The sequence below is a fragment of the Nymphalis io genome, chromosome 1 (genome assembly GCF_905147045.1).
Source record: "Nymphalis io chromosome 1, ilAglIoxx1.1, whole genome shotgun sequence".
In the NCBI taxonomy this organism is placed as follows: domain Eukaryota; kingdom Metazoa; phylum Arthropoda; class Insecta; order Lepidoptera; family Nymphalidae; genus Nymphalis; species Nymphalis io.
Window position 1 is genome coordinate 1551061 of NC_065888.1, and position 14578 is coordinate 1565638.

The 14578-nt window shown below is 37.2% G+C and overlaps 1 protein-coding gene across 2 annotated transcripts; it reads left to right on the forward strand.

Annotated features, from left to right (window-relative positions):
• The first annotated feature begins 251 nt into the window (after nt 1-251).
• On the forward strand, nt 252-13594 carry LOC126768425 (structural maintenance of chromosomes protein 6). Of its 2 annotated transcripts, none has more exons than XM_050486459.1 (18): nt 252-625; nt 1148-1306; nt 3406-3647; nt 4008-4258; nt 5100-5297; nt 5372-5565; nt 6190-6336; nt 7421-7548; nt 8114-8303; nt 8428-8602; nt 8662-8881; nt 8971-9141; nt 9649-9836; nt 10041-10209; nt 11507-11617; nt 11676-11870; nt 11944-12083; nt 12756-13594. In XM_050486459.1, the coding sequence occupies exons 1-18, from the start codon at nt 406-408 to the stop codon at nt 12892-12894; spliced, it is 3237 nt and encodes a 1078-aa protein (XP_050342416.1). In that variant the 5' UTR covers nt 252-405; the 3' UTR covers nt 12895-13594. The 2 variants fall into 2 exon arrangements, with proteins under 2 accessions (XP_050342416.1, XP_050342425.1); XM_050486468.1 differs by having other exon boundaries at nt 12751-12847.
• The last annotated feature ends 984 nt before the right edge of the window (nt 13595-14578 follow it).

The window sequence follows — 14578 nt, forward strand, 5'->3', positions numbered from 1 at the left end:
GGAATTGAACAAATATATTTAACAGTTTCAAGTTTTCACTTCTATCGGCAGTCTCTTTGACTATATATATATACTATATGAATACCTGTTTTTTTTGCATACTACCCAGTAGTCAGTACCCAATATGTAAATAGTACGAACGTTGGCATCCCTGCTTAACGTCAACATTTGAGTATTCTATAATATATTGATTGATTATTGACAATTGATATTGTGTAGTGTCTAAGAATTATTAATTATTATATATATTATTTTTATTATAAAATAACTCAAAAGCACTACAATTTAATTTTATCTTTTTACGAATTGTATTACCTATTCCCGACTTACTTTAAAAATAAATATAAAGTACGTTTTTACATTTTGTTAAATAGAAATCGTTCTTACTTGTCAGAATACATAAATATGGAATATAACGATTTAGATGAGGAAATTGATGGCTTAATACAAAGAATTCAAGTTAGAAACTTCCTCTGTCATGACAATTTAATCATTGATTTTCACAACAACAATATTAATTGGGTGTATGGCCGTAATGGTAGTGGCAAAAGTGCGATCGTTACAGCGTTAGTTGTTGGTCTTGGAGGCAAGGCAGCTGCAACCAGAAGGGGCCACAATATTCAATGTAAGTTTCTGTTAAAAACTTCTATTCTACCTGAATCTATTTAATTATAATTAAATAAAATATTTAATGTTGATGAATGTAAACTTGGATTACAGTCTATGTTACTACCTTTAAATAATTTTAATTAAGGGTTAGATTTTACACTAAGACAACATTTAACATTTTGGGAATGCTTTAGAAATTTGCATCTTGATTTTGGGTGGGAAGTGGGCTTCGATCACTAATAAGAACTAATAAGTTTTTATAAGCGATCGAAGGAAGTGGGGTTGAGGGGTATGGGGGAGAGGTTTACAACCAAACAGGTGTAACCCAGAAACCAATGGTTAACAAGATATTCATGATAAAATGTTGAGGTTTAGTCACTTCTGAACTATCATTTTAGACTTAAATAGTGTTGAATTAAGAGGGATGGGTGAGGGTGGCTCCCTTCCCCTTATTAAGTGACATTCATACCTACTCTGCCTTAGTAAAAATATTAAACATAGAGAATATGTATATATTTTTTAATTATATAATTTTCAGCATTTATTAAAAAGGGTTCTAACTTTGCTGTACTTGAAATAAAAATTAAAAATAGTACCCAAAAGTCATACAATCATGAGATATATGGAGATCATATTACTGTTGTTAGAAGAATTACAACTTCAGGAGTATCAAGTTACATGGTGAAAGCAGCTACAGGTAATTTAGATTATAGTTGCAAATTATTCCTTATTAACTTATGTTCTTATTTTATATAGTTAAATTCATCAACAGTTTAGTTTGTAAAGTATAAGTTAGCATATGTTCATATACTCAATCACTCTCCAAAATGGAAATACCCAATATGAAACATTGTATTTTGGTTGTTGATAAATCAAGTAGGTTATAACAACTCTTCAAGTTTTAATGAATATTTTGCATGAATCACATAATGTTATTATAATAGTAAGTTCATGGATAATAGCATACCTTGGGAATGAAATGATTGCCTTCTGGCAATTTCTTTATTCTGAAAAAATAATTATTATTTTATACTGTAAACAACACATGATAAATGTACTGCTGTGTTTCTTTCGCCATTTCTTCTTAGGTCAGGGTATTGATTTTCCGAACTGCTGGTAGTTACTAATTTGACAATCAATTAGTAAGTGTAATGCTTCCATGTTGAATAAAAGATTTTGATTCGAATTGATTTTACAAGTATTTATGTCAAGGCCTTTAGTATCAGTAATTTAGTTTCAATTCAATCCACTCTTTAGAATGGTACAAAAACCGTACAAAAACTCTTTAGAATGGTTTTTAAATTGGCAAGTCTGTACCATATGGCTCCAATAGTTATTCCTCACATGTAAATTTAAATTATTACAACTATACACAAAATATGATAATAGGCAAAGTAAAGGTGCTATTATTAATTATCATACAATTAATGATAATTAATAACAGCAGCAGCAAATTTTAATGATTTGATAAATTTGTGTTGTGAAAATTGTCTATTAAATTATGTAATTGTCAGGTGTTTAACTGTGGAACTACAAGAAAGTCTTCTGCGTCAGTAAGGTTTTATGCTTCTCCTAAAGCTGTGTTTCCACAGAGATATGGGAGGTACGCATACCGGAAACGGTGCGAGTGCTTCTACACAATATGCTTTATCGCAAATCGTTAAATACAAAAAAAACACCTCTTAACAAACACCGTTTATTGACTAAGAGTGGTATTATTAAATATGACACTATAGTTTAAATAGTGTTATTGTCTATTTAATCCCTAGCGGCTTGAAAATTTTGATATTTGTATGAATTAACTAAAAAAAAAATCACATTCAAAGGTAAAAAAACTACTGAAAACGTTGCGAAATAGTTGTGAATTTCTCCTTAATAAATAATTATTATTAAAAAAAATTTATACCAAAATTAACGTTATTTCATGAAGAATTAATTTTTTTTTAATTATTTAAAAAATATGTAATTAAAAGACTTAAAAATATACAATAACAACTTCTAAAATGCTACAAAATGCCATGCGTTGGGCGTTCGAATTTAGTTCTGCGCGAGCGTTACTAGGGGTAGGACCTATGCCGAATTTTTCAGAAACAAACCACGCCAAACGATAGAACGTAAAATTTCACAAAAATAAATGTTTTATTGGATTTTATTTTTTTATATATCTGCTGGCCTTCCCTAATTATTGAATTACTTATCATAATAAACAATATTTTGATGAGCCGGTTGGCGTGGTTGGTAGATAACTGCCTTTCACGCCAAAGGTTGCGAGTTCGATTTCCACCCAGGACAGACATTTGTGGGCATGAACATATCTGTTTGTCCTGAGGCTGGGTGTAATTATCTATATAATTATGTATTTACAAAAGAAATGTAGTATATCAGTTGTCTTGTTTCCATAGCACAAGCTCTGCTTAATTTCATTCAGATGTATCAGGCCGTGTGTGTATAATGTCTCGGGATATTATAAAAATTAAATAATAGAAAACTATTAAGATTGCTGAGTTACAGAGACAACGCTGTGTCGTAAACTCAACAGTTTGATCGAGTCGTCGTCGTGCGTAAATACCCAATTTTGGCAAAAGTAATTTTGTGATCCTCTCTTAAAGCATGGCGTCCTCGCATACATTTATCGTTTGTTTTGTGTGTAAAAAGTGTTTTTTTGACTATTGGTTGATTCTTTACTCGCGCACCGCTCAGTTTCCTTGCCCGTTTCTGATGGCAATGTATTTCTTTTATTGATTCAAATTGTTACAAAATAATAAAAGAATACAATCTTATGGGTTTTGTTTTCAGGCGAAGTAATTTCAACGAGGTATGCAGAAATAAGTAACATTATGCTAGCTCTTGAAATACAAGTCGACAATCCAATATCAGTACTGAACCAGGACGATGCGCGCACGTTTTCTTCGATTGACCCTAAAAAAATGTTCACCCTGTTCCGAAGAGCAACTAATCTCGATAGCAGCGAGACTAATTACAAAATCGTCCTTGAAAACTGCAACACGGCGATTGCAATCAAAACTGAAAAGGAGAGAGTTAGTATTTTTATCGTAGTATTAATCTCGCTACATCTGTATAATAGTAGTCGAGCCTTTGTGGTGAGCCCGTATAGTTACAGACTTTTTTAATGTAGTTAATATCTTTTACCGACATATATTTTTTAAGATAATTCAGTACTCTTATTAGGTACATATCTCGCTATATGTGCAAATATGTAAAATAAACACATTTTATTATTAAATATTTTTAAGGTCGTATAATGTCAAGTCAATGTTTCCATCACTAAACTGAATTCGAGTAACGTGGTGGAAAATTCTCTGGGCTGGGCTCAGGCTTTTTCAAAACGGGAGAAGCGGTATAGAGCGGTTTGATACTTACAGATTGTTACTTTACAGACTTGTGGCCAATTGGAGAGAGAGTTTAAAAACTGGCAAAACAAACACAGACAATTGTCATCGCGCGATGAAATGAAGAAACAAATTCAAAGTCTAAAAAATGAAATGGTTTGGAGCGAAATTGCGGAGCTACAATTGAAACAACAATCGTTAAATGAACAAATCCAGCAGCAAACGAGAAAATGTCAGAAAATATCAGAAAGACTTGCGAGCATGGAGAACGATTTTACGGGCAACCGCAGTGCTATCGAGTAAGATTTTATAATAGTTGATTCAGCAGCAGGCGTAACTGCCCGCAAGAATTTTGGTTTTTATTTTTATCAAACTTTTGAAGCTTTATTTGGGCTGCGGTTTATTCAGGCCCGACCTAGTGTGTTCGAGCTCCCTGAAGACCTTTGTTTTAGCGCATCCTATCTCGTATAGATAACTTTTTTCCCCTAGTAAATATTTATTGTTATTTTATATGATAGAAGATATCTATAACGTCATTTGTAAAAGCAATTGTGCAGTTTTTTTAAACTTTATTTCAATTGTTTATTTGGTAATTGAACAGGTGATTGTTTCGTATGTATGTATATATAGTACTTATTTATTTATAAAAGACAATTGTTTGGCTTTATAAAAATTTGTATAGTAACACTTAATTTAATGAAGGTTTAAATTTATAATTTCTGGAACTTCATTACGAATATTTTACGTTTATTTTTACGATAACTTTTAGTTTAGTGTTTGATATAAACAGATATTACCAACCAAACCGTCCATTTCATATAATATTATGGTACTATTTGTTGTATAAAATTGACATATCATTGTCAATCATTAGTTTATTTTTTGTTTTTTAAATGATTAAGAATAATAGAATTCTTAAAATACGACGCATCCTCACCGAGAGAAATACCAATACAAACCTATACTACATATCAGACAGCCACGTGGGCGCGAATTTTTTACAATTCAAAATTCATCCAGTACATCCATGTACAGACACGCCTAAGTTAACAATTTTATTATACGTATACGTAATACAGGTAATACGTAAATTATGCAAACACAATAATTAGTCTCAAAAGTGAGTCGAATCTATTTTAGAACTCTGAAACAGCGCTTAGAGGAGAACAATCGTGCGAAAACAACTTTAGAGGAAGAGAAAAAGACAATAGAGCAGGAAATACGAGAGGCGCAGGCGCAACATCACAGCGCACAGCGAGCGACCGCCAAGAAGCGGGAGCAGCTCGACAAGGAGACGAGGAAGATGGCCGACTTCGAGCACGAAATCACAAATATCGAGTGAGTATCGAGCGGTAGTGGTCGGTCGGCGCGGGCGACAGGCCCGACGTCGACGCTGACGGCGCGCGGCGCAGGTCTGGCGCCGAGGCGCGGCGGCGCGACGAGCTGGAGCGCCGCGCCGGCGCCGCGCGCGACGCCGAGCGGGCGGCGGGCGCGCGCGAGGCCACCGCCGAGCACCGCCTGCAGCAGGCCGCGGCGCAGCTGGAGCGCGCGCAGGCGCTCGCCGCGCGGGAGGACGCCGAGCGCCGCGACCTGCTCGAGAGCTTCGGTGAGCGCGCCCCGCTGGCCGGATACACTACGAATGCCAATTGTCCAAGCTTCAAACTATGATTGTACACATGTTGTATATTTTTTGATGATGAGGCATAATTTGAACAAGTAAACAAAGTAACGTAAGTTTTAGCAAAAACCACATCTGTGACCCATAGTTCAAACATATATTGAATTAATTATCATATTACGGTTAAAATAACCATACTACTGTATACGCCGAACTAAGACTGGGGGATCAAATAATAGATGAAACAAAGAGTGTGCTTTCCACTGTTCTTATAACTGAAATTTATTTTATTATTTAAAGATATTCTGTTCTCACTCTATACTCAGTAGCGAATCTAGATAGCGTGTTCAGGAAAGTGACAGATTTAATCACCGCAATCTATCGCAACCAGTAGTAGTATACGTCATTATACATATTTAGAATAATTTGTTAAATATGTGCAATACGAAAAAAATATATATATATATATAATAGTCGTCGTTAGGCGGTTTCTTATTTCTATAACGCAGCAGAGCGCTAACAGAACAAAACTGATTCTTAATGTTCGGTTTCTTTTTGAGCGTAAAATGCAAATTTCTTTTCTTTATTATTAATATTTTATTGTGGGAGTAGAGAAATTGCGGAGAAGCCAGCAGGAGTTGAAGTCGCGAGACGGCGACCCGCTGGTTGTATGGGGCCAGGAGGTGGTGCAGCTGCGGCGACGCGTGCAGCAGGCCGTCGAGCGCCACCAGTTCAGCAAGCCGCCCCTGGGGCCTGTCGGTGAGCAAAATGACATCACTAAAAAAATGTCCCGATATCATTAATGTAGCGTCGTGATATGTATTCATTGCAAAGATATTTGAATAATTAGGAAGAGGATCGCTAATATGAAAAATGGTTGAAAAATTAATGATTTATCTTATATCTATTTTGTAGTTATAATTTATTTTTGGGACAGGAAGTGTCCAACAAATGTCCCCGGCCAACACTTCCATAAATTCATCTGAATTTCTTAGATCTCTTAGTTGTATATACAGTTTTCATTCGTGATCGGCGGCTCATACATACATTCGTTTCACATTGTGAGACAGACCTCTTGAAAAAGTTGAAGAAATATAATGTGCTATTCAAGTAACGTCAATAGTTTTCGTAGCGCATACCAAGTAATCTTAAGTTTTGTGATTATAATTCATCTCATGGTTTACGGTGAAGAAAAACATCGTGAGGGAACCTGCATGTGTCTAAATTCACTGAAATTGTGCCACATGTGTATTCCACCAACCGGCATTGGAACAGCGTGGTGGAATAAGCTTCAAACCTTCTTCTCAAAAATAGGAGAGGAGGTCTTTAGCCCAGCAGTGGGACATTCACAGGCTGTTACGGATACCAAGTAATGACTTTTATAGGAACATTTTTGATATCTTTCGTTACATTACTGCAATTTTTGTAAGGTTCTCTAATTTTTTAAATTGGTTTAGTAATTTTAAAGTTTATGTATTACAAACAAACATACAAAAAATCAAACTACCTCTTTATAATAAATTAGTATAAATAAGACATCATTCATGTTGATCCTAAAGTAAATGTGATGGCAAATTGCATAATAAAAAATGTTTACGGCTTATGACTTCTAATAGAATATTGCATTTTTTTTAGCTGACTCTCTTCCTTTTGGACCAAAAATGCAAGAATCATGGGTGATGTCTGTTTTTGTTACATTAGTTTAATTTTTTTTTATACGAATGCTACAAAGATATACAACGCACAAATAAAGACTTATTTTTAACAGCTTTAAAGATAAACGACAAATTTATGTAATATACAATTACATTTCATTGTCATTAAATGTTTTTTATTCTTCTAGGTTTTTACTTGCGTTTAAAGGATCAAAAATGGGGAAATGCCCTTGAATATATTATCGGTAACATGAAGACAACTTTCTGCGTGAACAGTCAAGCGGATTCCCGGAAACTTTTTGAGATAATCCAGGAGGTATGTATGTATGTCTACATATCCTACCGCCAAACAGCAGTACTTAGTACAGGCACAAGGGACATAACATCTTAGTTCCCAAGATTGGTAGCGCATTGGAGATGTAAGGAACTGTTAATATTTCTTACAGCGCCAATTTCTATGGGAGTTGGTGACCATTGACCATCAGACGACACATTTGTCCATCCGCATATCTTTTTTATACAAAACTATGTATGATAGCTGAATGCATAACTTTTTTCGTCCAAAGCCACCTATATCATGTCCTCTCTAACCTTCACCTCTGCACTGAAGAAATTCGAATACAAGCAATGTGCCATAATCAAAAATTACCGACCGATCGATATTCAACTACATTACATAACGTTGCTTGTGTAAAAGTAGTTCGTTAAGGTCACAGGCCTCGTGGACCTAGGCTCAATCCCCGAGTTGGTCCAATAAAAAAAAATACTGGGTTTACTGTCGATAAATTGAACGTAGCAGATCTGAGCCACTTTCGAGTCGAAACATAAAAATGTCGAGAGAGATGACGTCATCATCAGCGTTATTACCATTTTTATGTCAGGTGTATGGAAACAAGCCGAAACCGAGCGTGACGTGCAGTCGTTTCCTACCGACGCGACACGACGTGTCCGGGCGGCGCGTGCGCGCGCAGCCCTGCGCGCTCGACGTGCTCGACATACAGGATCCTGTCATCGCCAACTTCCTCATCGACAACCTCAGCCTCGAGACCGTGCTGCTCGCGGCGGATCAAGGTGAGTGCCGGACCGAAACGTCGGGTCGCATCGAAACATCGATAACATCCTCCGTTACAAGTACAACCTGTCGCTCGCTCATTCTTCTCTAATACGAGTCGACTCACATAAATTCCACTCGCAGATGAAGCGATCCGCAAGTCCGACACGGAGGCCAACGTGCCGATGAACTGCAGCAAGATAGTCACCGAGGACTGCATGGAGTTCTATCCCGCCCCGAACTACCGCAGCTACGGGCGAGACCCCCGCCGCATCGGCCACGACCACTACCTTCACCTCAGCACGGAGGACGGCGAACGGTGCGTACGGCCGGCCCGCCGGCGGCCCTCGAGCCCGAGTGACGTCCCGCTCCCCGCAGACGGCTGCGCGAGGCGGTGGCGGGCGCGGAGGCGGCGCTGCGCTCGCAGGAGCAGCGCGCGCGCGCGGCGCGGGCCGACGAGCAGCGCGCGGCGCGGGAGGCGCGCGAGGCGGGCGCGGCGCTGCAGGCGCTGCGGGCCGCGCGGCTGGACTGCGAGGCGGCGCGCCGCGAGGCCGAGCGCGCGCGCGACCGCCACCGCAGCCCGCAGCACGACGAGCTGGTGAGTGGCCGCCCGCCGCCCGCCGCCCGCCGGCTCTTCGAAACGTAGTCGCAGCCTTCTCCTCGAATGTGACCTCGGGGTGCTTTCAGGAAAAGGAACTCACCGTGACCAGGCAGGTCGTGGAGGGTCTCCGGGCAGAATTGAACGAGACGTCGACGGTGGAGAACAGTTTTGCGCAGAAAATCGACGAGAGCGAGCGTAAATTGGCGCAGATCAAAACGAAGCTCCAGAAACTCGCCAATGTGTCTAGGAAACTTTGTGTGAGTTTGTTTAATAAATAAAATCAAAGAGCCTTATATTTCCTAATTGTTTACATTGGTAATGATTAAAAAGTTCATCAAAAGTTGGAACTATTTTTGTATGAGAATCCCTGCGGTGAATGCCACCTCCAGTGTAGCTTGACCACGCTCGCTGGTTGGACGTAGCGGAAGTTAGAGAAAGCTGGCATTCTCTCTAGCTTGTTTAATAGTGTACTTATAAAATATTTACTATTTAAATTAAAAATAATTTTACGTGCTTATTTAACTCGATTTAGAAACTTTAAATATTAAGCCTGATAATCATGACGGAGTAATGCACGCAACAACATTCACACCTACCAGTTCTGTTGTACCTTTTCACAAGTTTTTATTTAGTTTCGCCAGTTCCGATAAATCACACCCACTCAGGACCGGCTTTACTCTAAAACATAGATTTTGACAGTTATAGTAAGCAAACGAGAAATATATCTTGATGGTTTTTATATATATTTTAACTTATTACTACAGGAAGAAATTACGCAGGAACAATTGAAGGTCGATAGTGGAATGGCAAAATGTCAAAATTATGAACGTGTATTCAATGAGTATCAAGATAGTCTTGTCCAGATGAGAGATCAACATACGCAACAGGAAGCCGTAATCACGGAGAAGGTCAACAAAGCGCTTGCCACCGGAACCAGGGTCGACAATCCAAGGTCAACGGTTTACTTATTCTACTGGAATACGAATACATAACTTTGCATTGCTTCCGGTTAGGGGTTAGAAAGGTGACTGAGCCAGTGTAAGGTATATGCTTATACTGCGAAAAAATAACGGGAATGATGTCGCTGGTGGGTTGTTTTCCCGCGACCATGCTAGTTGTCGAACGCTAGAGCGCTAAATTATCCGTTCATCGTCAGGAATCGGAGGACTCTGGAGGAGCTGTTGCAAGAGACGAGGATTAAGCTGAGAGCTGCCGACAGCCTGGGGCTGGACGTGGAAACAGTGAACACAGAGATGGCTCGCGCAGAAACGGAATATCGTAGTCTAAGAGATTTACTTAACAGTTTCGGCGAGCTCATTGACGAGGTCAGTCTATTAGCCTTAAACGAAATAATTTTTATCTAAGTATTCGTTTTGTTATAAGCACTTTTGAATCCTCATTTTACAAGATTAATTAAAAAAAACTTCTACCTGTTGGGAATATAGATTCTACAAAGGAGAACTAGCAATAAACCCAGTAGTTACTCTTTTTATTAAGCACATGAAAATTCAGTGGTGCTTGCCCGGATTTGAACACACGATCATCGGTTAAGATTCACGCGTTCTAACCACTAGGCCATCTCGGCTATATGACGTTATAATATAGGTACAATATTACACGGTACGCACAGAAAATCATGTAAGAAGTTTTTGAAACATTTATTGTCAGTAAATTGTATTTAAGCCATTCATTTAATATATTTATGTCACGCTGTGCTGCTTCTATTAGAGTTTTAGAATGGATTTGCCAAAATAAAATAAACATGTGTCATCAGCGTATAGTGACACTTCACCGGATATTGAGAGATGACTAATATCATTTATATACATTATAAAAAGCAAAGGCCCGAGTATGGATCCTTGCTGTATTCCACATGTGATTCGTGCTGGACCACTTTGAAAGTTACCAATGTTTATTATTTGTTGCCAATTTGTTATGTAGGAAGCTATTAATTCATAAGCTAGTCCGTTTATTCCAATTTTTTTTAAATCGTTAAATATTACATTAAGGATTTTTGTAATCTAAAGAGTTTCGAAAAACAAATTTAATACAATTTACTTTAATTACTGGCACAAAATGAACTTGTATGTATGGTACAGTAGATATTTAATGTTATTTCCTAAGTTTAAGTGTTCGTTTTTAGGAAATAAATGTCATAAACATCAATGATTTTTATGCAATATAAATACAAAATATAATAATATTGTACCTATTATAATAATTAATATACAAATGAAATAGACAAGACATATTGTTTATTTATTTGTTTAGAGTATTAACGCTTAATAAGTAGCCTATCTCTACGGGATCTTTGTAGAATCATATTCGTATACCGCGAAGAGATATTGATTTGATATCATATTGTTTTTATGCAATGGTTGTGTTACTGTGTGTTACAAAATATTGTGTATTCAAGCTTTGCTAACAGAACCGAATGAGGTGTTAGTTCCAAGCTCGTTTCAATATCTGCTACGTAACCCTATAGGAATATATCGTCATATTATGGATCTAAATAAAGTACACTTATCTAAAGCATCGATGGACATCGAACTCCTGACCCGGCAATTGAAGACATACCGTGGGCATACCTCGTGAATTTTTCAACTTTATTAACGTTTTCAGACGAGATCGTCCATCGAGACACGCCTAAAATTCTGCTACCAGCTCGAGATACAGATCACGCGGCGGGTGAACTTCTGCTTCGGGTCCATCCTGGCCACGCGCGGCTACAACGTAAGTACCGGCGGCGCACGCGGACCGCGTGTGGCGCCCCCTGACCGCTCGCTCGCAGGGCCGGCTGCGCGTGGAGCACTCGTCGGGCGAGCTGACGCTGCTGCTGTGGGGGCGCGACGGCTCGCGGCGCGCGAACGAGGCCGTCGCGCTGTCGGGCGGCGAGCGCTCCTACTGCACCGTGGCGCTGCTGCTGGCGCTCTGGGAGTGCGTCGAGCTGCCCTTCTACTTCCTCGACGAGTTCGACGTGTTCATGGTGAGCTCGCCCTCGCCCTGCACTACTGTGTCCCCCTGCCTGCGCGCTTGTGACCATCCGTTCCTGTCCGCAGGACCCCCTTAACCGGAAGCTCATGATAGAGCTGCTGCTGGATTTCGCGCGACGGCACCCGTCGCGGCAGTTTGTGTTCCTGGCGCCGGATCAGCCGCACATGGACGCGCTGTCGGGTGGCCTGGTCCCGCAGCTACACCGGTGGGTCACGCGTATTTTCGAGCGGCTTTATGAACTTTTTTATTTGTATAAAAGTGGCGAAAAGAATAGGGCTTATGACATTTAACAAAAAAAATTACTGATCGATTTCGACCACGACAGCTAATCTCAAGAGAAATTAGCCAACTGCGCAGAACATATTAATATAGTACACAAGTATGTTCGCAAATACATTGGCATTTTATATTCCCTCACACTCATAATTCGATGGGACGGCCATCCAACATGACCGGAAAGAATAAACACGGCTTTACACTTCAAACTTCCACACTCTAGGCTGCGAGTTTTCAACAGTAAAAACACTCAAATATGTATTGGCCTAACCTGGAGTTTGAACCCAGGACCTTGGGATCTGCGGCCTTAAATCTAGATCAACGAGACATTAATTTACTAAATATGGTATAACGACAGCTTGTTTTATTACGGACATAAGCTGTATATTTTAAGTAATATTTTATTTAGACATTTAATTGTAAAAAGGATATAACAGGTTAAAAATATATGCTTCAATATCTAATATACAAACATTACTCTAAACGCTTTAGGACCTATTAAGGCGCCACGTAATGATGTTATTTCGTACTTAAATAATTAACTATTAATAGCTAACTCATTACTATTTAACTAATAAAAAACTCATTTGTTTCAGCTTAGAAGACCCCCGGCCGTAGCTATCGTGAACGTCATAAAATCTAAGTTTCTTGTGATACTGTTTTTCTTTTTAAATAAAAAATCAATTAATCTTCGACGCTATTTATTACTCCATCACACTCACGTCCATAAAACGCGGTAAATTTCAATGCACATTCATTGCACAAGTGACGACAAATAGTAGCAATTAGCATGACTTACTTTTTTACCTCATGAGATCATACACACTTTTACTGAAATACAATTGAAAAAGGTACTATTTTTTTATATTAGTTTCAATAAATTGATATAAAAATAGCTTATTATTAAAGCAACTTAAACTAAGAATATAGTTAAATTATTTTGATGTAAAGTAACAAATTTAAGTCTTATTTATAAGGCGAATTGCCTTAGGAGATAAGCGTAATCGTTCAACTTAATCCTAAATCAACTTAAGAAGCGATACTCGGTTCTCACATTCGACACACTTGCACTACAAACATACATTACGGGAGCTTCGAGACGGAGCTCGCTAATACAATACAGATAACATCACTTACAATTCACAGATAACATAGGGATTGATAAATTAAATTCTATTAATTATCTTAATCTTTAACGAATTATTATTTTGAGGTTCAACAATTTGAAGAATATTACATAAGCCAAGCAGCGGATGTAGTACATATAGTATTTAATTAACATTATATTATAGACATACAATTGTCTAGTGATTACATAGTGGATTTATTATAGTATTCAGTCAACATATCTATTAAAATTTAACAAAACGTTATTTCAACTTTATACGTCAAATTAATTTATATATGTAACTTATATTTTTGCTATCTATGAATAGTAATATTTGCTGCATTCTTTATTAAATATTATAAATTTGTTTATATGAAATAAAATATAGGTTTGACTTTGTGAAGTATAAAATTAAAACAATAAAGTCACTAATTAGTTGCTATAGTATTGCTTCTAGAACAGAGTGATTTGAAGCAAACATATAATGTTCAATCAATGTAGTCCACAGATTTTTTATTATATATTTGTAAAGTATACATTGATTCATTACTCTGGATCTGTTGCAATAAATATTTCAATCAGATGTCATTAATTATACTTAAAAGTACACAGATTACTCTGCAATCAGATTGTTTAGCAAAACAGTCTTTGGTTATAATTTTGTTGAAATTTTAACAGTAGACACATGAGTCTCCGTCAGTCTCTTATATTTTATCAATCCACATTACAGTAATGTTAGTAATAAATTATATTATATTTATTTATTTACATTTTATTTCGAGTGTTAACTCATTAGTTTAATCTTCAGTAATTAACTAGAATATGGCTTCAAACCGATTTATAAAATAAAATTATATTTTTATTTTATAGAAAAAATCCATATTAACATTACTGATTTATACAAATATATATATAAAAGTTAAACACTAATAGACAATATATTAGCGATTATAAACGATTACATTCACTTTAATCCATTTTTGTATCTTCACAAACATTACTTGTAATGCATAGAAAATGCAAGATTTATGTAATAACACTGATAATAATTAATTAATCAAATATATAACTAATTTTACAAATTCAAGACATTTTCTGGAATGTTCAAAATGCAAAAGTTATTTTATAGATAGATTGAGAACTGCCAGTAAAACCTCATAAATGTTTTACAGAACAAAAATTGTATCAACTAGTAGAAGATTTTGGAGATATTGTGTATGAAATATGTATGAATTTTAAGAAAAATACTGCAGTAAAGGATTTATTTACCAAATATTTGAACGAGGAAAATAAAATTTTCGTCAATATAATACGCG